The sequence below is a fragment of the Protopterus annectens genome, chromosome 7.part0 (genome assembly GCF_019279795.1).
Source record: "Protopterus annectens isolate FY-2018-M chromosome 7.part0, PAN1.0, whole genome shotgun sequence".
Classification (NCBI taxonomy): domain Eukaryota; kingdom Metazoa; phylum Chordata; order Ceratodontiformes; family Protopteridae; genus Protopterus; species Protopterus annectens.
Genome location: NC_056739.1, coordinates 11716292 through 11744046, shown reverse-complemented (window position 1 = coordinate 11744046; position 27755 = coordinate 11716292). Strand labels below are relative to the sequence as shown.

The following is a 27755-nucleotide window of genomic DNA, read 5'->3' as shown; positions in this document are numbered from 1 at the left end:
TCCACCATTTCTCATGTGTACTCTCTCAGAGGCAAACAACTACCTTCTAAACCGAAAGCACACTCAACCAGGAGTCTATCCACTTCTGCAGCCTTTCAGGATAGACTACCCATTGATACCATTTGTGCAGCAGCTACTTGGGCCACTCCTCATACCTTTGTCTCTCATTACAAGTTAGATTTGGCCTCCAGAGACAGGGCCAGTTTTGGTTCCACAGTTCTCAAGAGTCTGTTCCATTGAGCCACCCGGGATACAGGTGCTAGGGACGCGGTCCCATCCAGCAAGAATGAAGGCGAGATTGACAACTTAACATTTAGAAGTTATGTACCTACCATAACGTTCCATGTTAGTTGTCTTCTCTCGTCTTCTTTCTTGCGTCCCTCCCTCCTTCCCCCTGGCCTGGACAGATCTTGAAGAGTTCCTATCAGGTTGTTCCTCCTGAGCCTTCATTAGAGGACTCTTTATTATGAACTTGGTTTTTCCTAAATATGTTAGGTTAGTCCTTAGCAGGGTAGGATAGCTACCAAACGAGATCTGAGGTAGTTCCGCCTTGCATCATGGGATATAGGGTTGCCTCGAGCTGGTAAAAGGAGTTCTCAAGCTAAAGCAAGTGCCGAGTCGGAGCCGAGGATCGGCTCCGAACCCATCCAGCAAGAAAGAAGGCGAGAGAAGACAACTAACATGGAACGTTATGGTAGGTACATAACTTCTAATTTCAATACTTTTGCTTGCAACAGTAGACTTGGTAGAAAACAAATTCTAGTCAATACCTGTATTGTAATGTCCCCAATGATTATATTATATATTTGATGAAATAATTCACAGATGTTACCACATAATCTGTTATCATGCTTCTAGTCTGAAATAAAAACAGAATAGTTAAGAATTCATTGCAAAATAGTTTTTTCTAAGCAACTTTTGTCTGTTTTTATAATATATACTTTATACGATTTACTAAGTTTCTGTAGCTGTTTTGCAGACTTACAAAGTAAAAACTCCTCCAAAATCTGGAAGAATACAACAAAGAGGAAAAGTCACACTTGGAACTGCTGATTTAACAAAGAAAAGGAAAGTGGCACTGGAATTTGACATGAATTCTGATAGTTCTGAGCAAAGTGATCTGTTGGTAAGAAGTTATTTTTAAGATATGCTTTGCAATGACATTTGATAAGTCACTGTCGCATTTGAAAATGTATTTATTTATTTGTTTATTTATTGCATTTGTTAACTGTGAAAGTCTACTGGACCTAGGTGAGCTCATTTTCAGTAGAGGCCCGGGGAGAAAAGCTCCACATAACATTAATAGTACATACAAGAAAAAGCACAATATGCAGTGTATATACAGTCTCAATGCATGGAAATAAATATTAAACACAATGGTACAAGTTATTTAAAAGCATTATACATCAACAGTGTGTACAATTTGATAATTGAGAATGGAGTTATTCAGGTAGGATAGCAGTTTTCATTGTTACTTGTTGGCATTTTGTTGGCATAACAAGTTGAATTCAGCAATTCAGGGAGAGAGATCCTACGTAGTGATATTGTACAGGGATATAGTAGTGGATCAGGTCTTAGTAGGTACTATTTTGGCACAAGTACATTGCCAGAGAGAAGAGAGATGTGATCTGAAAGAATTCTTAAAGAGAGTAGGATTACTGATTGTTCTGATAGAAGTTGGGAGGGCATTCCATAGTTTTGAGACAGTAAAAGAGTACAGCATTTTACCAGCTGCAGGATTAGGTTTTCAACTTTCAGCATCATTGTGTTTTTGGATTTTAGTGGCCTGTTAGGGTGGTATGTAGTCAATAAGAAGTAGAGGGAGGGGCAAGTTGAAGGCTTGTATATGAGTTTATGTGCAGTGATTAATTGTGAATAAGTGAGGTAGTGTGGGAGTTCGAGCCAGTTTAGCTGTTGTAGAGATAAGCAGTGCTGTGCTGAGTTTTTTGAATTTGTTACAGATTTGGCAATCATGTTGTAACACGAGTCCAGTTTGGTTTACAGGGAGGACTGGATATTTGTGAGGATTGGGGCACTGTATAGTAGAGATGGTAGCAGGAAAGATGATGGTAGAGCTTTTTCAGCAGTAATATTAAGGTAGTATTTGTGTCTATAGAGCGTACCTAATTTTACATGTGTTTTTTTTGATGTTGCTATAGATATGGAGGCCGAATGTTAGATTTTCATCAATAATAACTCCTAGCACTTTGGTACTTGGAACAACTTCAGTGAGAGTATTATTATGGGACTGGACAGAAAAATCAGTGTTAAGTTGTCTCTCTTGCCTTCATTATTGCTGGTTGGGTTCGGAGCCGACCCTCGGCTCCGACTCTGCCATTTTCTAAAGCTCGAGAGCTACTTACTGGCTTGAGGCCTCCCTATATCCCACAATGCCTGGTGCTAGACCCCCAGATCTTGTTTGCTGCTTCAGCTATGAGGTTGCGCTTCACTGGCTCAGGTCATATTAATCTTTTGTATTTTTAGTAGTTAATCTGTTAGTGTATATTTTCGAATCTTTTGTTAAATTAGAGTAGTACTATAGACTAGTCTTAGTTTCCCTGTGTTTTCTGACCCTTAGGAAACTCGTTTTTACTTAGAGAGTTTCCCCCTTCCCCCCTATCTCCCTAAGTAGGCCATTTAAGTTAGAGGCTATCCCCTTCCCTTTTATATTGTTTTCAGTAGGAAGTAGTGTTTAGCCTTTGTAGTCTAAGATCATAGTCTCTTAGTTTTTGTGAGTATAGTTACCTAAAATTTTTGTGTGAAGGTGTGGGACTAGTGTATGTGTGTGAGTGTGTGTGTTTTTTTGCACTAGTCTAAATTTTCATCCATCGGTATTCCTTTTAGTTATAATATGTCAAAGGATACCATGGTATCCGGGTTCAAGAAGTGCGACTCCTGCTGTCAGAAAATGTCTCTGACAGATGGTCACACTTCTTGTGTTTATTGTTTGGGTTCCCTACACCTGCAGGACTCTTGCTCGGTATGTCATGCCTTTAGTCCGAGAGTCCTGCAGGAGCGTAGGAACAAGTTAATTCTCAGGGGTTTACTAAAACACAAGGAGTCTCCGGCAAAGTCTCAGCCAGCTAAAACCCCTAAGCCCACCAAGCCGTCGGCTCCCAGTATGGAGCCGTCGCCAGGTGGAGCATCTGCTTCAATTTTGGTTCCGGCCGGGAAAGAAGTATCAAAATCTCTCTCGGCTCCGACCTTGGTGTCGGAGCCGTCAGGGAGCCGTAAGCGATCCAGATTGCCATCCCTGGAGTCGATTTGCTCGGCTCCAGGATCACCTTTGCTACAGTCTGAACGGAGCCATAGGTCCCACTCTTCTCTGTCCTCGAGGCTGTCCGATCATGACTTGGAGGGAGTGGTTAGTAGACTCCTCAAATCGCAGGACCTGGCTAAAATGTTAACTAGCCCTCCTCATCAGGCTGTGGCTGCTCCCTTTTCTGAAGTAGTTCCTCCTCCGACTCCTCCTGTCAGTTCGAAGCCAGAGCTTTTTGGGGCTCGGATCCTGGAAACGTTGGCACCGATGCTTCCCCTTTCGGCTCCTTCGTCAGCTCCAATTTCTTCAATGGTTCTGTCCTTGGAGGGATCTGGGCACCGAGACTCCCTCGTTGGCTCCGAGGGGGCGAGTGGACCCTTGTCCGACCCCGTTCTCCCTCTCGGAGCCTCGGCGCAGGTAAGCTCGGTTCCTACATCGGCCTTGGAGCCGTCCCTTTCGGTGCCGGAGAGGATTTCCGTCTCCTCGGAGCGGGGGCCCTCTTTTGTGCCGGACAGGGGTGCCTTTGAGGTCATGAGGAGTGTGCTGACTTCTGAGTCTGCACCTCGATCAGCCCCTTCAGCTCCTCCCCCCAGGGTGCCTGCTTCTGTCTCTGCCCCTCCTCCAGACCACAAGCGAGGGGATAAAATGCTGCGGGTCACCCCACTGGGTGTATCTTCCTCTTTCGAGGTCTCCCCTGAGATTTCAGAACAGCCCCCTCGAAAGAGGAAATGTAAGAGGAAACATGTTGACTCCCCAGAGTCAGTCACGTCACATACTGACTTGGAGGATTCGGAAGGGTCCCCAAGATCCCCCTCTGAAGATGTCTCTTTCTCAGACATCCTTGAGATCCTTAAGCAGAGGAGGAACTGGTCTGCCCTTAACCCTTCTGAGGACGAGTCAGTATACTTGGATGCGTTTGGTTCTTGCCCTTCCACCTCCTGGGTGTCTCCGCCTTTCGATCCATTAATGGAAGTGGTGGCTCGGAAGGCGTGGTCAGCTCCGGACACACTGGAACCAACCCCTCGCAGGCCCACTAAGTTTATCACGGCCCCCCAAGATAAACAGTTTCTGACAAAGGGTGTCCCCATTGATGCCATGGTGGTAGCAGCTGACACTTCTGTATCTGTCCATTCCCCTAATAAAGAGTCTAGGACAATGGATAGATACGGGAAGCGGATGTTTTCCTCAGCGACCTTCTCCATGCGGTTGCTGAATTATTTGTGCCACTTCACCTGTCTTCAGAGGGATCTCCTCAAGAAGCTAGGAGATACCCTGCAAGATCCATCAGCTGCGGGGGCTCAAGACAAGATAAACTCCCAACTGGCGACTCTTACTTCTATCGTTAACTCCTCCATGCAGCTCATTTCATATGCGACTGATGGGGCGAGTACAGCTGCAGGCACAGGCGTGGCTTTGAGAAGGCATGCCTGGATGCAGTTATGTAACTTTGCTGATCCCTTCAAGGTGTCTTTCACCAACACCCCTTTGATGGTTCGGCTCTGTTTAGACCTCAGGTGAAAGATACACTTACCAGGTGTGAGCAGGAAGGCAAGACTCTCTCTGCCGTTGGAGTCCATTTTTCCACTCCCTCTAGACCATACCCTAAGGGTCAGAAGAGTGGGAAGATGTGGTTCCGGAAACCCCAGGGAACCATGCCTGACACACGTGGCGAGTTTCCCTCCAGATGCAGAGGAGGGAACAACAATAGATGCCGCCCGTGGGGCAGAGGGGGTCCACAGAATCAGGGCAGCAGAGAATCTTTCTCTGACAAGCCCTTCTAGCACCCCTGATGGGCTGCCTGGCTCTCTGCCTTCGGAGGCAGTCGGGGGAAGGCTGTCTCTGTACCCAGAAGCCTGGCGTCTCATCACTTGAGACAGATGGGTACAGTCTATCTTATCCGGAGGTTACAAAATTCCATTTGTCCACACTCCCTTAAAATCAAACAACCCCATTCCAGATGTTCCACCCAGTCTAAGGGAGCAGGCAGTACAAGAAATTTCAAGACTGCTAAAAAAACGGGCCATCCAACAAGTCCCAGCAGACCAGCAAGGATCCGGAATTTACTCAAAGTTCTTTTTGGTACCAAAGAAGACAGGGGACTGGAGACCCATTTTGGATCTCAGCAGACTAAACAAGTTTGTTCAAAGAATGAAGTTCCGGATGGTCACGCTTCAGTCCATTCTACCCTTTTTGGGTCAGGACAATTGGATGTGCTCCATAAATCTTCAGGATGCATACTAACACATCAAGATGGACAGGCGTTCCAGAAGGTTTCTCCACTTCCAGCAGGGAATCATTACCAGTTCAGAGCCCTGCCCTTTGGTCTCACCACAGCCCCCAGGGTGTTCACCAAATTCTTGGCAGTGGTTACCGCTCACCTGAGACGGCAAGGATTCCAGGTGTTTCCATATCTAGATGACTGGCTCCTTACTGCTACCACCAGACATCAATTGCTAAGAGCCAGGGATTATACCATCCAAACATGCTCCAACCTAGGTATCTCAATAAATTTCGAAAAGTCTGCATTGTCGCCTTGTCAGTCCTTAACCTTTATAGGCGCAAGATTAAATAAGAAAGATCTGTCTGCAAGGCTTCCAGTAGACAGAGTGGCAGACATTCGCCAACATGTACAAGTATTATTAGGATGCAGAAAGATTCAGGCCAGATTTGTCCTAAAAACCTTAGGTCTCATGGCAGCAGCGTTCATATTAGTTCCCCTGGCTCGTTTTCACGAGGATTCTCCAGTGGATGCTTTTCACCCAGTGGTCCTTTCAACAACTTCCTTTGTCTCACAAGATAATAATCACAGTCATGCAAAGACCACTTGGCCTGGTGGATGGTCTCTCCTTCAGTACCCCAGGGCAGACCATTTGTCCTTCCTCCTCCAGTTGCCATGGTGACCATGGATGCCTCCCTGATCAGGTGGGGGTGGGGCATTTTCAGGGCAGGACTGTCCAGGGCACCTGGCAACCCCACGAGTACCACTTGCACATAAACGTCTTGGAGATGAGGGCGGTGCTTTTAGCATTGCAAGCTCTTTAGAACTCTCTACCCACTGGGACCATTGCAATTCAGACAGACAATATGTCTGTAGTGTGGTACATCAACAAGCAGGGTGGAACCAAGTCATATCCCTTATGTAGAGAAGCACTCAGACTATGGCAGTGGGCGATCTCCTCTCAACGGTTTCTGATGGCAACACACATCCCTGGGAAGTCCAACATCATAGCGGACAGGCTATTGTCATGCCTCACAAGTGGTCTCTCAACCAGATAGTAGCGGACAGAATCTTCCGCAAATGGGGTCAGCCTTGCTGCGACCTTTTCGCAACTCCTCTCAACAGCAAGTGCGACAGTTTCTTCACTCTCTTCCCTCTTCCCGGACACTCCCTCAAAGACGCTCTAGTTCACAATTGACCCCAGGGACTTCTGTATGCATTACCACCCTTTCCACTAATTCCCCAAACTAATTCAGAAAGCTACCGTGCTGGGTTGCAGGATGATCCTCATTGCCCCCTACTGGCCTCGACAAATCTGGTTCCCATTCCTGCATCGTCACCTTCTAGAGCAGCCTTGGAATCTGGACCCAGTTCCAGACCTCCTGATCCATCAGTCAGGCAGGCTGCATCAGTCTCTTCAGTCTCTCAACCTCACTGCTTGGTTGCTCCACTTCCATCCTTAGCCAGGCTTTCCAGTATTTCCAATTCACTGCGTGAGATTATCCTTTCCTCGCACAAACCTACAACCAGGAAGACTTATGCTAGTAAGTGGAAATGTTTCTCTTTCTGGGCAGAGGCTAGAAATATAGATCCCTTCACGGCTCCTGTCCATAACATTCTGGACTTCTTAGCAGAACTTTTTCAAGCTGGCTCCTCGTCGGCTACCATTAGAGTTCATTTAGCGGCGATCTCTAATTTCCATACGTGTCTGTCAGAAACCAGCATCATCGTGTCCCATAAGCTTTGCAAAGCCTTTCTGAAAGGAACAGTCTTGCTCAGGCCTCCAGTGAGAGATCCCCCGCCTCCGTGGGACTTAAATTTGATCCTAGCTTCCTTGATACTTCCTCCCTTTAAACCAGCAGCTTCCTGTTCCTTGAAATTGCTTACTTGGAAAACCTCTTTTTGGTGGCCATTACTTCAGCGAGGAGAGTTTCTGAACTTCAAGCCCTTTGTGTTCGTCCTCCTTATCTAGTTTTCCATAAGGATAGAGTTTCACTCAGGACTAATCCTTCGTTCCTTCCTAAGGTCCCCTCCGAGAACAATTTGAATCAATCCATCGATCTGCCAGTCTTTTTTCCAAATTATTCCAACAAAGCTGAACACAAATTACACCAGTTGGATGTTCATAGGCAATTATGTTTCTATTTGCATAGGACTGACCAAATAAGGAAATCAGACCAATTCTTCCTGTCCTATGTGGAGGGTAAGCAGGGTCGACCAGTGTCTAAAGTAACCTTATCCAGGTGGTTATCCTCTATTATTACCCTTATTTATTATTTGAGGCATAAAGAACTCCCTGCTAAACCTAAAGGCCACTCTACTAGGGCTTTAGCTACGTTGGTAGCCTTTCAAGCAAGACTACCAATGGAAGCCATTTGTGCGGCGGTCACATGGGCCACCCCTCATACCTTCATTTCACATTATAAATTAGATGTGGCCTCTAGGAGTAGAGCTGATTTTTGTTCCACTGTGCTCAAGAGTCTGTTCCGATGAGCCACCCAGGGCTAAGGTGCTAGGGACGCTGTCCCAACCAGCAAGAATGAAGGCGAGAGACAACTTAACATTAAGAAGTTATGTACCTACCATAACGTTCCATGTTAGTTGTCTTCTTCTCGCCTTCTTTCTTGCGTCTCACATTCCATCCCCCTAGACTAGATGGACCGAGAAGAGTCTTCCTACGAGTCTTGTCACTGGACGAGTCTTGTCACTGGCTGAGTCTTTACCATTTTATGTCCTCTACCTATTTCTTCAGCCCTCTAGCAGAAGTCTTGCTTTTGAGACTGTTGTCCTCTTGTATTATTTTGGTGTTAGGTCTTCCAAATGAAATCTGGGGGTCTAGCGCCAGGCATTGTGGGATATAGGGAGGCCTCGAGCCAGTAAGTAGCTCTCAAGCTTTAGAAGTTGGCCGAGTCAGAGCTGAGGGTTGGCTCCGAACCCAACCAGCAAGAAAGAAGGCGAGAAGAAGACAACTATCATGGAACGTTATGGTAGGCACATAGCTTCTTATTCTTGTTCAGAGCGGTAGTTTTTTTGGGGGGCAATATTAGAAGTTTGGTTTTATTGGGATTTAGAGTGAGATTGTTGTTTGACATCCAAGTTTCGGTTGAAGTGAAAGCATTTTGGGAAAGATGTTGTAACCTCTATATAGATTTGGCAGTACAGGTGATTGTAGAATCATCTGCATATTGGATAACTGTGCCATGGGTAAGGGTGGTGTGGAAGTTGTTAATGAATATACTGAAAAGGAGGGGACCTAGTATAGATCCTTGAGTTACACCTGTGGTTGTGTTGAGAAAAGGTGAAAAGAAGTGTCATTTGGTGGATTGTTGCCTTTTGGTGAGATAGTCTGAGAACCAGTTTAAGGTATGGGGTGAGAGACCTAAGTTTGTGAGTTTTGTGAGCTGAAGGGGATCTGAAACCGTGTTGAAAGCCTTAGAGATATCTAGGAATAGTGAAGAGACTATGTAACCGGCATTGCAAGCCCTGTCTGCAATTTATTTGGCCACATGTAATAGCTGGATGCAGTTCATTTTAATATGGCATTTTTAGTAGCTGAGGCCTACTTTAGGCTATTATATTATATGTTGTTACTATCCACAAGATTTTACATTCACTGATGATAAATCTGCACTTGGCATATTTTCATTTGTTGATATCAGATTAATTTTCAGTCAAGCCAACTGTAATGTCAAAAGCATTCTTAGAGGTGTAGTTTCAGATGTTTGTTGTTAACTAAATTGACATAGCAGTCTAAATGTTCACGATACTGATCTTACAGATCACAATATACAAGTGAAATGTTCAGAATTTTGAACTGTAATTTAAAGAACTAAATTTAATTTTTCCAGAATTGTTTCAGTATGTTAATTAATTTATGAGCTGTTTGGTGGTGAAAAAAGAAAATTACCATTGCAAGTATCTAATGTAGCTGTACATGATTTCAGTGCTTGTAGCCACTATATTTTGAACAAGGGTTACTACAACTTCTGGAGAAAGTTTTTGCTATTGTTAGCTGGTATTGAAAATAAATCTTTTTTGTATAGGCATCATGTCAGTGGAAACAACACTCCATCTGATACCAGACAAAACTTAACTTTAGTTACTTTTTCAAAATGCAAAGAGCATGCTAATGTTTAATGTTAAGTTGTCAATCTCGCCTTCATTCTTGCTTGATGGGTTCGGAGCCGATCCCTCGGCTCCGACTCGGCACTTGCTAAGCTCGAGAGTCACTTTTACCAGCTCGAGGCAGCCCCATATCCCATGATGCAAGGCGGTAAGTACCCAGATCTCGTTTGCCGCTTCGCTTAGGAGGTCCTCCTTTTACCAGCTCCTGGTAAGTGATTAAAATACTTGATATTTTAGCCCCTTTTCACTAAAAACCCTTAAAATTTTAGTTTTAAGTTAATTTTAAAGATTTTCTGACAGAAATTTACCTGTCTCTTTTTATTTTTTAGTCAAACTTTACCCATCCCTTCCCCCCCCTGTTAGGGTGTGTGTGTGTTTGTCTACTTATACCTTTTTGGTATATTTAATTTAATTTAACTCTTTGACTGGTGTGTGTGTGTGTGTGTGTGTGTTGTCTTCACCATGTCAAAAGAGAGGGTCTCAGGCTTTAAGAAGTGTGACTCGTGCTGTCAGAAGATGTCTCTGACAGACGGTCACACTTCTTGCCTGTATTGCCTGGGGCCTCTTCACCTGCAGGACTCCTGTGCTATATGTCATTCCTTCAGCCAGAGAGTCCTGCAGGAAAGAAGAAACAAACTTATTCTTAGGGGCCTTCTTAAGCCGGAGGGCTCTCCGGCTAAGTCGGCTCCATCCAAATCTGCCAAATCTTCCAAGGCCCAGGCTTCTGTGTCAAAGCCTGCGGCCTTGGCTCCGACTCGTTCTGAGTCGAGATCGGCTCCGGCTGGAGCCGATTCTGGCTTAACTAAGCCTTCAGCACCGATGGCTATCGGTGCCGATTCTGCATCGGCCACTTCGGTGTCGGCTCCGATCGGTTCCGACCACCATGTGGCACAGGCATCGGTGTCAGCTCCGATCGGCTCCGACACCGTTACTTTTGTGGCTGTATCGGCTCCGGCTGGAGCCGATGCATCGAGGCTTCCTGTCGGCTCCGATAAGTTGTCGGCTCCGACAGGGTCTATAGTTTCATCGGTTCCGATGGCTCCTTCCAGGAAGAGGTTGAGGTCTCCTTCCTTGGAGCCGATACTTTCGGCTCCGGCTTCACCTCTCCTTTCGGAACGGAGCCATCGGAGCCGATCTTCAAGGTCATCCAGACTTTCAGACCATGACTTAGAGAGAGTGGTCAGCAGATTACTTAAGTCACAGGCACTGGCCCAAATGTTACATAGTCCGTCTCAACAGACGACTGTTGGTCCACACCCCGTTACAGTTCCTCCTTCAACTCTACCCCAGAGCTTGGAGTTGGAGTCTTCGAATGGTTACTGCTACGGCTGGAGGACAGATACCCCCTTCTGTTCCTTCAGCCTCTACTCTTATCTCCTCTTCGAGACCTTCCTTAGAGGGATTCAGTGGTCGGGCTTCCATGGTCTCCTCCGACGGGGTGAGTGGCATCGGACCCTTGTCCGAACCCGCTCTTCCCCTTGGAGCCTCGGCCTTGGTGAGCTCGGCTCCAACATCTGCCTCGAGACTTCCCTTCGGTGGTCCCTGGAGTTCCTAGTTCTTCGGAACGGGTTCTCTCGGACCTGCCTGGGAGGGGAGCATTCGAGGTGATGAAGAGTGTGCTGGCCATTGGTATCAGTCAGCAGTCTGTTCCCTTAGCTCCTCCCTCTATAGTGCCTGTTGACATCTCTGCCACTTCTCTTGCTACAGGACCCAGAGATCCTCCGCCTCAGGTTTCCCCATTGGGAATTTCCCCCTCTTCCGAGGATTCTCCTGATGTTTCGGGAGATCCTCCTAGGAAGAGGACTTGTAAGAGGAAACATGTAGACTCCCCCGAGTCTGTCACTTCAGATACTGACTTTGATGAGTCAGAGGGATCCCTAGATCCCCCTCTGAGGATGTCTCCTTCTCAGACATCCTAGAACTCCTTAAACAGAGGGGAAACTGGCCCACCAACAATCCCTCTGAGGATGAGTCAGTATACCTAGAGGCGTTTGGATCTCGGCCCTCCACCTCCTGGGTGTCTCCGCCTTCGACCCCTTATGCAGGTTATTGCCCGAAGGCGTGGGCAGCTCCTGACTCTGTAGAGCCAGTCCCTAGGAGGCCTTCAAAATTTATCACTGCCCTGTGACAAGCAATTCCTCACTAAGGGTGTCCCGCTGATGCCATGGTGGTGGCTGCTGCCACCAAGAAGGAACTCGCAGATCCTTCCGTACCCGTCCATCCTCCTAATAAGGACTCTAGGACCATGGATAGGTACGGTAAGCGGATGTTTTCCTCAGCGACCTTTGCTATGCGTTCGCTGAATTACCTATGTCACTTCACCAGACTCCAGAGGGATATCCTTAAGGAGCTGGGTGAAGTAGTACAGGATCCTACAGCTGCAGGAGCTCAAGAAAAAATTGCTTCGCAGCTAGGAACCCTTAATTCCATTGCAAACTCCTCCATGCGGCTAATATCATATGCTGCTGATGGAGCGAGTAGAGCCGCAGGTACAGGTGTGGCTCTTAGACGCCAAGCCTGGATGCGGCTATGTGACTTTGCAGATCCCTTCAAGGCGTCCTTCACGAATTCTCCCTTTGATGGGTCAGCTTTGTTTGGCCCTCAGGTGAAGGAAACTTTGACCAGGTGCGAGCAGGACGGCAAGACTCTTTCTGCTGTAGGAGTCCGTTTATCCACCCCTTCTAGACCTTACCCCAAAGGACAGAAAGGTGGAAAATGTGGTTCCATAAATCCCAAGGAGTCACGCCGATTCACGTGGTCAGTTTACCCCTAGAGGCAGAGGGGTAACAACAACAGACACCGCTCTAGAGGCAGAGGCGGTCCAAAAAACCAGCGAAACAGAGAGCCTCTCTGACAAGCCCTTTCAGCATCCCTGAGATGTTACCCGGCTGTCCCTCCTTGGAGGCAGTCGGGAAGATTATCACTGTACCCAGAAGCCTGGCATTCCCTCACTCAAGACAGATGGGTACAGTCGATCATATCCAAGGGTTACATAATTCCTTTCGAGGAAAGTCCTTTCCCCTCAAATTCCCTTCCAGATGTACCACCGGTCTAAGGGAAATTGCAGAGTTAGAAGTCTCAAAACTGCTGCAAAAGAGCCATTCAGCCAGTTACAACAGACCATTCAGAGCCGGAATCTACTCAAGGTTCTTTTGGTCCCCAAAAGACGGGAGACTGGAGACCAATATTGGATCTCAGCAGACTCAACAAGTCTGTGAGGAAGACAAGATTCCGAATGGTCACTCTTCAGTCAATTCTGCCCTTCTTACAGAAGGACAACTGGATGTGCTCAATAGATCTTCAGGATGCATACTATCACATCAAAATTCACAGACGCTCCAGGAGATTTCTCCGCTTTCGGCTGGGGTCCAGTCATTTCCAGTTCAGAGCCCTGCCCTTTGGTCTCACTACAGCCCCCAGAGTGTTCACCAAATGCATGGCAGTGGTCACGGCTCACCTGAGACGTCAAGGATTCCAGGTGTTTCCGTATCTCGACGACTGGCTCCTGTCAGCCACCACCAGGCATCAGCTTATACAAGCCAGGGATTACACAATAAATCTTTGTGCTCATTTGGGCATCTCGATCAACTTCAAAAGTCATCCTTATCGCCCTGCCAGTCTATTACCTTCATAGGCGCAAACTTAAACACTGTTCGGATGTCAGCTACCCTTACAGATCAAAGAGTTTCAGACATTCAGAGTCATGTCAGGATCATTCTGGCCAACAAGAAAGTACAGGCCAGAATGGTTCTAAAGGTATTAGGCCTCATGGCTGCGGCCATTACTCTTCTTCCCTGGCTCGATTCTACATGCCTTCTTCAGTGGATGCTGTTCACACAGTGGTCGTACCAACAACTTCCTATGCGTCACCAGATTCTGGTGACACAGACTTGCAAAGATCATCTTGCTTGGTGGATCACATCTCCTCAGGTTCACCAAGGCAGGTACTTTGTACCCCATCCCCGATAGCCACTGTCACCACGGATGCCTCCCTGATCGGGTGGGGGTCATTATCAGGGCAGGATGGTTCATGGGACGTGGCAGCCGTTCGAGTACCATCTGCACATAAATGTCCTGGAGATGAGAGCAGTGCTTTTAACGTTGCAAGCCCTCAACGACTTTCTTCCCGTAGGGACAATTGCAGTCCACACAGACAACATGTCTGTAGTTTGGTATATCAACAAACAGGGCGGAACCAAGTCCTACCCCTTGTGTCGAGAAGCGCTCAGACTATGGCAATGGGCGATCTCCTCTCATCGGTTTCTGGTAGCAACGCATATCCCTGGGAAAACCAACATTGTAGCGGACAGATTGAGCAGTGCTATTCTCATGCCTCACGAGTGGTCTCTCAAGCAATCCATAGCGGAAGAGATTTTTCTGGAATGGGGTCGTCCATGTTGCGATCTTTTTGCTACTCCCCAAAACAGCAAATGTCCAGACTTCTTCTGTCTCTTCCCTCTACCAGGCCATTCCCCCAGAGACGCTCTGACCCAGGATTGGCCCCAGGGACTTCTTTATGCCTTCCCTCCATTTCCTCTGATCCCTCAAGTTATCCAGAAAGCTACCGTTTTGAGAGCCAAATTGATTCTCATTGCCTTTTACTGGCCTCGACAAGTTTAGTTCCCGTTCCTCCATCATCACCTTTTGGTGCAGCCGTGGCATCTGGACCCAGTGCCAGATCTTCTGATTCACCAATCGGGTCAGCTGCACCGGTCTATCCCTTCTCTCAACCTCACAGCATGGTTGCTCCACTTCCTTCCTTAGCCAGGCTTCCTTTGATCTCTAACCCAGTTAGAGACATCATAGTAGCTTCGTTAAAATCCTCTACTAGGAGGATTTATACAAGCAAATGGAAACGTTTCTCTTATTGGGCTAAGGCCAAGAATATTGATCCTTTCACTGCCCCTGTTCAGGCAGTCCTGGACTTCTTAGCAGAGATTTTTCATGCAGGCTCCTCTTCTTCCACAGTCAGAGTTCAATTGGCTGCTATCTCCAACTTTCATGTCGGGATAGCAGATCATAATATTATGTCCCATAGGCTCTGCAGGGCCTTCTTGAAAGGAATTTTCCTACTAAAGCCTCCAATCAGGAATCCTCCTCCTCAGTGGGATCTAAATTTAGTGCTGACATCCTTGATTCTTCCCCCCTTCGAGCCAGCTGTTTCTTGTTCCTGAAATTTCTTTCTTGGAAAACTTTATTCCTAGTGGCTATTACATCGGCCAGGAGGGTGTCTGAACTTCATGCTCTATCGGTTCGACCCCCCTATTTGGTTTTTCACAAAGACAGAGTATCTTTGAGAACTAATCCAACCTTTCTGCCTAAGATCGCTTCAAAGACCAATTTGAATCAATCCATTGATCTCCCTGTATTTTTCCCAAACTATTCAGACAGAGCTGAACAAAAGCTACATTATCTTGATGTCCACCGTCAACTTAGATATTATTTGGACAGAACAAAAAAAATTAGAAAATCTGATCAACTTTTTGTTTCCTATGCGGATAATAAAAAAGGCCTTCCTGTTTCTAAAGTGACCTTGTCCAGATGGCTTTCTTCGGTCATCTCTGAAATTTATCTGCTCAGGGGAAAACAGCTGTGCTCAAAACCTAAAGCACATTCAACTAGGAGCTTAGCTACTTCTACAGCCTTTCAAGCTAGACTTCCTTTAGACACTATTTGTGCTGCGGCCACTTGGGCCACTCCTCACACTTTTGTTTCCCATTACAAATTGGACTTGGCCTCCAGGGACAGAGCCAGCTTTGGCTCTACAGTCCTCAAGAGTCTGTTCCATTGAGCCACCCAGGATAGAGGTGCTAGGGACGCGGTCCCATCAAGCAAGAATGAAGGCGAGATTGACAACTTAACATTAAGAAGTTATGTACCTACCATAACGTTCCATGTTAGTTGTCTTCTCTCGCCTTCTTTCTTGCGACCCTCCCTCCTTCCCCCTGGCCTGGACAGACCTTGTTATAAGAAATTGTTATGCTGAAGACCTTTTCAGACCTGGTCCTTCTTCCATCCTGTAAGTTTTCTTCTTCCTTTGGGAAGTGTTTTTTGCTTGGTGCTATTGCCCTTTGTCATCAAACGAGATCTGGGTACTTACCGCCTTGCATCATGGGATATGGGGCTGCCTCGAGCTGGTAAAAGTGACTCTCGAGCTTAGCAAGTGCCGAGTCGGAGCCGAGGATCGGCTCCGAACCCATCAAGCAAGAAAGAAGGCGAGAGAAGACAACTAACATGGAACGTTATGGTAGGTACATAACTTCTTATTCACAATTATTCATGCAGCAGTATTCAAAATGCTTAAGATTCTGTTTAATGGCATCAGTTATGCTTCAGCTTCTAGTCACCAATACCAGTTATGTTTCATTCACTTTTTTCTGTTAAATACTTAGACAAGCTTAATATCTAACACTGACGCTCTGCTACCTTCACGTTGGCATGAGCCCCATGTATAAATGCACGTTTGCTAAAACCAGCTTTGCTTCTTGCTGCATTGAGATGTGGTTGGTTGTCTCAATTTTCCTTCACAATCAATTTTATCTATCATTTTCACCTTAGATTTTTCTTGCTGTATCTGTATAAAATATTTTTTCTTACTGAAAGCAACTGAGATATCTATAATTTCCACTGCTGCAGTAGAACTCTATGGGTTATGTCTTGTCCAAGACACAATAACCATCCAGCTTCCAAAATTAGTCTGCTTCAGTAATACTATAACAAAGTTGCCAAATTTGCAGCCAATATGACCTGCAGATTCAACTATTGCCTCACTCTTAAGCAGCTCAGCTGGAGAGAGTTATCTCACTGTCTTTCCCTCTCACAATTGAACAATCTTGTTTAGAAACCTGAACAATGCCTTAACCTGGGTAATATCCTCCAGCAGTACTCTTTCAGGTTGCTGTGATCTTCTGACAAAGTACTTCTAACTATAACTAAATCCAGTAATTCTGCTGGCAATTTCTTGTATTCCTCCTATGTGGCTCAAATGTGGAATTCTGTTCCACTTCCTGTAAAGCAGATATCCATATCCAAAGCCATTAAACTACAGCTAATATAATCGGACAAGCTCTACGATATAGTCATGTTCAGCACCTGGCTAATCTAACTTTACATCACTAGATCAGATGTCTTTTCTGTCCAATTCAATAGATGTGTTATTGGATTCAACACTGGTGCTTTTTTCAAGAGCTTGGATCCAGGGCTCAGGCTTCTCCCCTACCCATAATCCCCTCTTGTCCCAAAAATACATCAGATCTTGTTTGCCGCCTGTTCTACAAGACGTAATTGTGGGGACTTAGCATACCTCTCAACCTTTAGTACAAGAAATCTGGACAAAGCCTAAAAAATGGGCGGGCATAGGTCCAAAAATAGGGACAGACTTTAAATATTGCTCTTATAAATTTAGAAAGTTGCTAGAATAACAGGATCTGTGATAGAATACATTTTTGAAGGCTATGAAGTCAGTTGATAAGGCCTCTGGTTTTAAAACCTGAACTGCTGGTCAACACAAGATCCCTCCACAGGACCCTTACACTGAGAGACAGAGAGAGAGAGAGAGAGAGATCCCTCACTCTTCCTCCTGTCTGACCTTTGGGCTTGGTGCCCACTGCCTACGGTATCAAATGTCACCAGCTAGTGACTCCAGTCAAAGCCAACAGATTTCTTGACTTTGACAGTTTCCCTCACCCTTTTGACTCTGACTACATTGGATTGGGATGGATCTCAGGGCTGAGGTGTAAGGGTCACAGTTGACTTCAAAGTTTTAGGAAACATCCCCTACCCCGAGGTGCTTTGCCCCTGGACAGTTTGGCTCCAGTGTCTGCCTCATAAACAAGCTTGATCAAGGATGGGTTTGTTCCTTCTTTGGCATGTTCACTTCAGGGGGATGCATCTTTGACATGAGTTACGGCTTTGCATAGAGATAAGGTGTCTTGTACCAACTTGGTTTGATCCCCACCTTTAACCCTGCTGCCGTATCCATCCATCTTCTGACACAGGGACTGTCAGCCTCCCAAAGCATCAAGGGTTCTCTCTTGATGAGTTCTTCCTCCAATTCTGACTCTTCTCTCGAAGCCACCACTGGGGAAGGGCACAGGAAATGGTGTTGCAAGAAGAGGCATCCTGACTTTTCCCAAGAGTCTGTCACTGAGGATACCAATTTTGAGGAAGAGGAAGGATTCCTAAGATCCCCACTAGAAGACATCTCCTTTGGAGATATTCTTGAATTAATGAAACAGAGAAGGGTTTGATCCAGTGCAGCTCTCTTCCAAGAAGAGTCAGTATTCCTCAAGGCTTTCAGGATGGATCATCAACCTCTTGGGAGGTCCCACATGCTGTCAAGCTCATTGGCCTTGTCTTTCAGTGGGCCTGGAAGAAATCTGATATAGTGGAGCCTATCCCACGGAAACTTGACAAAATTTTGGATGTTCCTAGGAACAGATCCCATTGGAACAAGGATCCCCTGGTAGATGACATGGTGGATGAGGCAGACACCAAAAAGGATAGTTTAGAAGTGACTACATCTGTCCATCCCCCAACAGGGAGTCCAGGTGACTGGACAGATGTGGAAATCGGACTTATGCTTCAGCTATGTTTGCTTTCCTTATGTTGAACTACTTGACCCATATGACTTTCTTTCAGAGGGATCTAACTAAAGAGCTGTCAGAATCCCTCTCAGGTAAACTTCCTGCTGATATCCAAAAAATTGTGGAGTCACAACTATCTGCTCTACAACATATGTCTAATGTGTCCATGCAGCTCCTTTCAAACACAGCTGATGGCACAGTGAGCGAGGCAACCACCGGCATTGCTAATCATCTGGATGCCTGAATGCATCTCTCAGATTTTACAGAAAGTTTCAAGACATCCTTCATTAATGCTGCCTTTGATGATTCAACACCCTTTGGACTCTAGGTAAAAAACACACTTACCAGAAGAAACAGGACAGCAAGACACTGTCTACCATAGACATGTTTTTCCATTCCCAAAGGACTTTTTCCCAGAAGCATATGGGTGGAAAGAAGCAATGGTTTTGAAAGTCTAGGGTTTTGGCCAAAACATACCCCCCTTGAGGAAAAGGGGGATTAACTTTAATGGACCTCACCCTATTAGCAGAGGTGGACCACTGAATCAAGAGTTTCAGGATTCTTGTGCTGAGAAGTTCTTTTTAGCGTGTTTGAATAGTTGCTGACTGCTGCATTCTGTAGGCATTTGGGGGCCTCTTATCCCTGCATTCTCAGTCCTGGCTAGCTATCACACAAGATCTGTGGGTGTTGAAGATAATCACCAAAGTTTATATTATTTCCTTTGTTTTATCCTATTAAAAGAAAAAGAGAATCTCTGATGTTCCACCCAATCAAACAGAATGGGCAGCAGCAGAAGTAGCAAAGCTGTTACAAAAACAAGTCATCCAGGAGTTCCCACAAGACCAGCAAGGATCTGGAGTCTATTCAGGGTTCTTTCTGGTTCAGAAAAAGACTGGAGATCTCAAGCCCATTCCAAACCTAAGCCACCATAACCAGTTTGTGAAACAGACAAAGTTCCAGATGGTCACAGTGCAAGCCATCCTTCCTCTTCTGAGGAAAGATGATTAGATGTGAGCAGTAGATCTCCAGGATAACTACTACCATATCAAGATAGAGTGGCAATCCAGGAGATATCTTCTTTTCCTTCTGGGTGCCAGTCATTTTCAATTCAGGGCACTGCCATTTGGCCTCATCAGAAACCCAAGGGTATTTGTCAAATGCATGGCAGTCATTGTAGTGTATCTATGTGTGCAAGTATGTAGTTAATCTGATATTTTTAATCCTCATTCATTCCTTATGCATGGGTATCGGTTCCGACCTCGGAACCGAGCCGGCAATTTTCCAAGCTCGCGTCAGCTTCAAACTCTCGAGCTAAACTCTTACCCACAATCCCCCTCTCCCTGTTACCACAGATTTTGTTTGCCGCATTGCCATTGGGACGTGTTATGCTGCTTCTCTTGAGCTAAGTACAGTTTTCCACTCCGGAGCTCACTCAGTCAGCCCCAATGCTTTCGGTGCCTAGACCTTCGGCACCGAGGCCTTCGGCTCCATTAGTGATTTCGGCTTTGTCCTCTTCTGCAGTCTTCACTATATCGGCACCGAGGGGCTCCTCAGTTCAGACTATTACCACTGTATTGGCACTGACCATTCAGTCGGTGCAGACCTTGATCACGTCGGCTCCGACATCTTACTCAGAACCGGCGCCTTTATTGTTGACTCCAGTTTTGTTGGTTCCAGCTTCGGCACCGACAACCACTTCAGCACCAATCCCTGTGTCGGTGCAGACCATGACCTCGGCACCTATGACTTCTTCTGTGCAGACACCCGTAGTCCAGTCTCTCTCGGCACCGTTGTTCTCGGTGCAGACTGGTGAGATGGGCACTGAGTTTGCCTCTTCTGTGGACAGGCCTGTTTCTCCCTCAGTCTCTGTGAGGTCCACTAGAAGTCTTTCCAGACATGATGTGTTGCATCTTGTGGATCAGATGCTCCTGGCCAGAGGTATCCCACCCCCCAGGAACTATCCTTCCTTGGGAGGTGATCACCCATCTCCAAAGACCCCTTCTTATTCTTCTCCTTCATTGTCTTTGAAGTCTATGGATATAGCAGAGTCTTCCCCTTCTGCGGTTCCCTTTATGGATCTAAAAAGGAACCACAGTTGCCTTCATGGCAGGAAAGTTTTGCTGCAACCCAGGATGTCAGTTGTGACACGCATAGTTTGCTGCTCCACAGCCATCCAGGGACTCCGGGTCGGCAGGCTGAGCCACTTAAGGGAGGGGTGACCCCTGTCCTAGACATTCACTCCTCTTCAGGTGGGCCCGCCTTCCACCTGATGGAGAAGGCTTTCGCTGCTGCTGGTGATACTGGACTGTCTATCCCTCCGCCCTCCTCTGGTACACTGGTTTCACAAGTCGCACCAAGCGGACACCGGGTGCAAGGGCCTCAGGACATATTCCCACAGGAAACCCCTTTTCCGCTGTCTTCCCCAGCTTTTCCCACTGAGGAAGTCCACCGGAAAAGTTCATGTAAGAGGAAACACATGGACTCCACAGAGGAGTCCCTCATTGAAGACACAGATTTTCATGAGGGGGAAGAATCCCCTCGGTCACCCTCTGAGGTATCCTTTGATGATATCCTCAAAATCCTGAAACAGAGAGGTGACTGGCAGTCCTCTAATCTGACCTCTGAGGAATCTGTGTTCCTGCAGGCCTTTCACGCCTGACCCCCTACCTCCTGGGTTACTTCACCTGCTGATGAACTTGTCCGGCTTATCGTGCAGCATGCTTGGAAGGCTCCTGACACCGCCAAAGCTACTCCCCGAAGGCCAGATAAGATTTTGTCCCCTCCTGCTACGGATCCCCATTGGTCAAAAGGTCTTCCTGTGGATCTGGCAGAAGATGAAAGCCAGACTGTCCATCCATCAAACAAAGAGTCCCGGGCCCTGGACAGGATAGGGAAGCACACCTTTGCATCAGTGACCTTTGCTATCAGGTCCCTGAATTATATGGTGCACTTTACCAGGCTTCAAAGGGATCTGATTTCTGAGCTTTCTGAAACCTTGGCTGGTGCCGTGTCTGATGAGTTCCGTGACAAAGTGGCCTCTCAGCTGGCCACCATTGAGTCAATATCTAACTCCTCTATGTGATTGATATCTCACGCATCAGAAGGAGCAGCTAGAGCAGCGGGTTCAGCTGCGGTCTTGAAACGACACACCTGGATGCACTTGTGCAATTTCATGGAACCCTTTAAGGCTTCCTTTCTTAATGCTCCCATTGAGGCCTCCTCGTTGTTTGGACCCAAAGTTAAAAGCACACTGGCCATACGTGAACAGGACTGTAAGACCCTTTCTGCCGTAGGTGTCCATTATTCTTCCCCTCAATGTGCTTTCTCCCGAAACCAAAAGAGTGGGAAAATATGGTTGAAGAAATCTCAGGGTCTTTTCCATGACACACAGACCGAGTTCTTCCCTAGAGGCAGAGGGGAAAACTCACTGGGAAGATGCTCCTTTTGGGGTAGAGGGGGTCTGCTTAACCAAGGTTCCAGGGATTCTTTCCCTGGCCAATCCTACCAGTGCTCCTGAAGAGCGGCCCAACTACTTTCCTCTGGAGGTGGGTGGGGGACGTTTCTCCTTGTACCCTTCTGCCTGGCTAACCATCACCACCGATTCTTGGGTACAAAGGATTATAACCAGAGGTTATCATATCCCCTTCGATTTATGTCCTGTCCCTTCAAAAAACCTTCCTAATGTTCCACCCAGTCAAAGGGAAGCAGCACTAGAGATAGAAAAGCTGCTAAGAAAGAGACTCATCCAAATCATCCCTCCAGACCAGATAGGATCCGGATTCTACTCAAGACTATTTTTGGTGCCAAAGAAAACCGGGGACTGGAGACCAATTTTGGATCTCAGTGTATTGAACAAGTTTGTGAGAGTACAAAAATTCCAGATGGTCACAATACAGTCTATCCTCCCGCTTTTGGAAAAAGATGATTGGATGTGCTCGATAGATCTTCAAGATGCGTACGACCACATAAAAGTGAACAGGCCATCAAGAATATTTCTATGCTTCTGTGCGGGAGCCAGTCACTACCAGTTCAGAGTACAGCCCTTCGGACTCTCTACAGTCCTCAGAGTGTTCACAAAGTGCATGACAGTTGTCACAGCTCACTTGCGACTTCAAGGATTCCAGGTGTTTCCATACCTAGACGACCGGCTCATTTACACCCCCACCAGACATCTACTGGAAGAAGCCCTGGCATACTCTCTCCTCGCTGCACAAAGGCTAGGCATAACCATAAACTGGCAAAAATCCAACCTCACCTCATCTCAGTCGACAGAATTCATAGGGGTTATCTTGGACACAAAGAACTGCAGAGCTGCTATTCCAGAGCACAGAATTGTTAGGATAAAGCAACAACTGGTTCCAATCCTTTCAAGGGAGAAATCCATGGCTCACTCGGTTCTACAGCTGTTGGGTTCCATGGCAGCCTCCATCACCATTGTCCCCCGGCCAGGTTTCACTTGAGGCTTATACAATGGCTACAGCTCACCCAATGGTATCCCTTTCAGCCATGATTCGAGTAACCCACAGGTGCAAACAGGATTTAAATTGGTGGATGACACACAATTTGTCACAATGGTCTTGCCCCTTCTCCCCCCCAGCAATCCAAGGCCACAGTGACCACGGACGCCTCCCTGATGGGGTGTGGGGGGGAGGGCTATGTCAGCAGCAGATAATCCAAGGCACTTGGTCCGAACGGGAGGCCCATCTGCATATAAATGTTCTAGAGCTGAGGGCGGTGCTCCTGGCATTGCAAACATTCCATCCCCTGCTGCCATCTGGGACAATTACAATTCAATCAGACAACATGGCGGTGGTCTGGTACATCATCAAGCAAGGTGGAACCATATCTTACCCCCTTTGTCGAGAGGCCATGAGGATATGACAATGGGCGATGGCTACCAACTGTTTTCTTCTAGCAACGCACATTCCTGGGAGTTCCAACGTGATAGCAGACAGAATGATCTTTCTTTACCAATACGTGACATTCTCATTGCATCTCATATGTCTTCCACTAGAATTACTTATCTGAGCAAGTGGAAAAGATTTATCTGTTGGCTGAAAGATAAACAAGTAGATCCCTTCTCAGCACCAGTGTCGATAATACTAGACTATCTGGCTGACCGGGTCTATCGGCCTCTACCATTAGAGTTCATTTGGCTGCAATTTCTAATTTTTATGATGGTGTCCAACATTCCTCTCTTATGTCCCACAAATTGTGCAAGACCTTAATAAAAGGTGTGAATCATCTGAAGCCACCTTTTAGAGAACCTATTCAGCCATGGGACTTATCATTAGTTCTACAAGCTCTGATAATGTCACCTTTCGAACCAGCCTCTTCTTGCCACCTCAAGCATTTGTCATGGAAAACCTTGTTTTTGGTCACCATTACTTCTGCCAGACGTATTTCTGAGCTTCAAGCTTTATGTATCAAGAGTCCATACTTGATTTTTCATAGAGATAGAGTGTCTCTCAGAACTAATCCATAATTTCTGCCAAAAGTGATCTTTGAAATGTCCATTAATCAAACCATTGAATTGCCAGTTTTCTTTCCCAATCATTCAAACAGAGGAGAGTATTGCCTACATACCCTAGATATCCACAGGCAAATCCATTTTTACTTAAACAGGACTAGGTCCTTTCATAAATCTGACCAGTTATTTTTGGCCTTTTCTGGACCTAGATTAGGATCTGCTGTTGCTGAGGTCACATTAGCTAGACTGTGTAACCTTCATTTATACACAATGTAATATATTGTTGCCTACTACCATGAAAGCTCATTCAACAAGGTCGGTGGCAACTTCTGCTGCCTTCCATGCCAGAGCTTCCTTACATGACATCTGTGCAGCTGCAACTTGGGCTATGCCTCATACCTTCATCAATCATTACAAATTGGATTTGGCCTCCAGGGGAAGAGCATCTTTCTGTTCTATGGTGCTCAGGAATGTCCTTCCATGAGAGCCTCCCAGGAATAGAGGTAGCTGAGGATTCTGTCCCATGTGTAAGGAATGAACGAGTATTAACAATATCAGATAAAGAATTTGTCATACCGTAATGTTCCATCTGTATTGTTGATCCTCGTTCAGTCATTACGACCCTCCCTCCTTCCCCCTCCTGTGGTTTCTAGTGGATCTCACCATCCGGTTCTCTTAGGTTATTTGACCAGAGGTAGCCTCTACCTTCTTTGACTTGCAAACTCAATCTGAGGTAACAGGGAGAGGGGGATTGTGGGTAAGAGTTTAGCTCGAGAGTTGGAAGCTGACGCAAGCTTGGAAAATGGCTGGCTCGGTTCCGAGGTCGGAACCAATACCCATGCGTAATGACTGAATGAGGATCAACAATACAGATGGAACATTATGGTAAGACATAACTTCTTTTTCCTCTACATAGATGACTGCCTTATCACCCCATCCAAAAGGGATTATCCAGTGCAGGGTCTTGCTCCCCTTAGCTCCTTACTTGGTAATAATGATCAGTCTGACCAAAAGCACGATGACACCATCAAAGACAATAGAGTTCATAGGGTGCCACCTGGATTAAACATCACAAATTGCCAGGCTTTCAGAATCAAGAATCCTATCCCTATGTCAAATAGCTTCCGAGGTCCTGTCTCATCCAAATCCTCTGGTAAGATTGATCGTACATTTGCTGGGGCCGATGGCTGCATTTATCATATTAGTACCTCAAGCAGAATTGTACATGTGAGTACTGCAGTGAATACTATCTGTACAGTGGTCATTATTACACAAACATCTTCGTTTCCCACTGTGCCTCACATCAGTTTCCAAGAACCATATTCATTGGTGGTTGACCTCCCCAATAGCCACATGGGGTTGACCTTTCACTCTTCCATATCCTACAGCCATTGTGACCAAAGATGCCTCACTGTTGGGGTAGAGGGGCATTACTAAGGGACAATGTTTCAAGACACATGGTTGACGACAGAGGTCAAGCTTCACATCAGTGCCTTGGGGATGAGGGTGGTCCTGTTTAACATTGCATGCATTCCAAGATTTCCCTCCCTAAGGGTGTGATAGCCATACAGACAGATAACACAACAGTGATCTGTATATTAACAAGTAAGGGAGAACCAGTTCATATCTGTTATGCCTGGAAGCCATGTGTGTGTGGCAGTGGGTAATGTCTTCTCATTGCTTTCTGGTGGCATTGTACATCCTTGGGACTTCCAGTGTTCTGGTGGACAAACTGAACAGGTCTGCTCTTCTGCCTCATGAATGTCCCTCACTCTGTTAGTGACTATGATGTTTTTCAGTCGCTGGGGCCAGCCTTGCTACAAACTTTTTGCCTCCCATCAGCAGCTACTTTGGCTTGATTCCCTCAAAGGTGCAGTCGCTGAAGGATGCTGTAGTCCACAGTTGGCCTCCAGGTTTCCTGTACATATTTCCACCCTTTCCACTCATAACTAAATTTTTTCAGAAAGCCATGAAGTGCAAGACAATGGTGATTCTCATTGTGCCCTTTTTGCCCTGGCAGGTGTGGCTCCCTTTTCTCTGACTTCATCTGAAGCACCCTCCCTGGTTGCTGGATCCACATTCAGACCCTCTACTACACCCATCTGGTCAGCCTCACTGAAACATAAAGACCCTAAAGTTGACTTCATGGTTCCTCCAGTTCCAGAGATGGCCAGAGATACCAGGCTTTCTACTTTATACATATTTTGTCTTCATCACAAATACCTAACACAAGTAAGGATAACATTAGCAAATTAAAGTTATTTGCTATCTAGACTTCCTCCAAAGGTTTAGACCCTTTTTCAATGCCATTATCATCTATCTTAGGCTACTTGGTATGCTTGTTTCAGGAAGGTGCTAGGATCTCAGTCATCAAAGTATAATTAGCAGCCATACCCAGCTTTCATGTCAGACAAAACCAAGCATCTATTGCCTCTTTAAAGATCACTAAGGCTTTTTTGAAGGGAACTTTTCTTCCAGTCAGAGATCAAGATTGTCACTTTTCTACTTTGGAAACAACAGAAGAGTCTTTGTGGGTTCTATTCAAGCAGATTATTCTTTACAAACACATCTATATATTTATATGTTTAATGACTCTAACTTAAGTAACCTATTTACAAATTAACAACAACAATCATGCATGCTTTCAGTGTGGCAGCTGTTACAAAATGGCATTAGGGAGTGCACGTGTCTGGAATTTATATACGCAGATATAGCCTTGACATGTTTCTTAAAGATACAGCACACTTCACTTGCAATCTGATCTACATCTTCCCTCTTTGAGAATGGACCTTATGACACTATGTCTATTTAGCATGCAGAAATCACAGATAATTGTTTTTGTCATACATTAGACAATACTAAGTACACATGTATATACAGTCAAGTCCATGTTGCTGCGTATTTCACACTTGGCTTTAACACTCACCCATATTGTGTGAGATAAAACTGGGAATCACTTTTAGCAACTGGAACTGTCTGTGTAAAATGTTTTGCCTGCGGAATGTCTGGAAGATTTTCTGGAATGTAATCAGAATTTTGAACACATTCTGGTATGGAAACAGTGTCTGATTCACTCTTAGATTTGAAGTTCACATCACAGAAACAATGTTGTGATGGTGATGAGGATTCTGATATGGGAATAAAATGTTTCTGTTTCTTTCTATATTCTACACCTTCAGACTCTACCAAATAAGATCTTGGCTCAGCAGAGATGCCTGTAATCTGTTCAGTTCGATTAAATCCTTTAGTTGTCTGGATTTGTATCATCTCTCCTTCCATCAACGGACAAAGTAAATTGCTCGATCTGTCAGAACAAGAGTTCTGGATATTACACTTCTTAACCACTTGAGCCTTGATGGTTTTACAGTTCTTAGGGCTAGGCTTCAATAAACTGGAAGTAATGGGTAACAGTTCTAGTTTGCCTGGAAAGTAGTCTGTGAGCAGATGAGCCAAGAATAGCGTCATGAGGTATGTTCCTGAGATTAAGCAAAAGAATACATCAGTATTGTCACGTTTTGACCTTTCAAGTAATTGCTTTGCACTCTGTACTGCATGCTCAGCTAGACCATTTGACTGAGGATATTCAGGACTACTAGTGACATGTACAAAGTCCCAGTCTTTTGCAAATTTCTGAAACAACTAGCTAGTAAGTTTGTGTGGACTACCATGAACTGAGAAATGACTTTTCAGCTTAGTAATAGCAATGGGTGTTAGGTTAGGTAGTAGATCGATCTCAAACCAATTTGAATAAGAGTCTACCAAAACTTAAGTAGTGTCGATTGTTCCACTCAAAGATATCAGCTGCAGCTGTTGACCACGGTAGTGCAGGAATTGGACTTAGCTGAAGTGGTTCTCTTTGCAAATGTGGTCTTGTACTATTTCATACTGAACAAGATGAAAGTACTTTATCCATGCCTTTTGGTAGTGAAGGCCAAAATACTAAATCTTTCACTCTTCTCTTAATGAAAGCAGATCCTGGGTGGCCACAATGCAAAATCTGGATATATTCTTGTGGTAAGGAAGCAGGAACAATAATTTTAGGACCTTTAAAAATAATACCATCTTCCAGCAACAATTCATCTCTGTAAGGAAAGTAGG

At 45.7% G+C, this 27755-nt stretch overlaps 1 protein-coding gene across 1 annotated transcript in view; it reads left to right on the top strand.

The window, feature by feature from the left end:
* LOC122805771 (synaptonemal complex protein 1-like) overlaps positions 1–27755 on the top strand; it is a 5909626-nt gene that overhangs the window by 5723729 nt on the left and 158142 nt on the right. Inside the window, exon 26 of the mRNA XM_044076039.1 lies at positions 980–1126. Coding sequence (XP_043931974.1) covers positions 980–1126 — 147 coding nt within the window. The remainder of the gene's footprint in view (positions 1–979; positions 1127–27755) is intronic.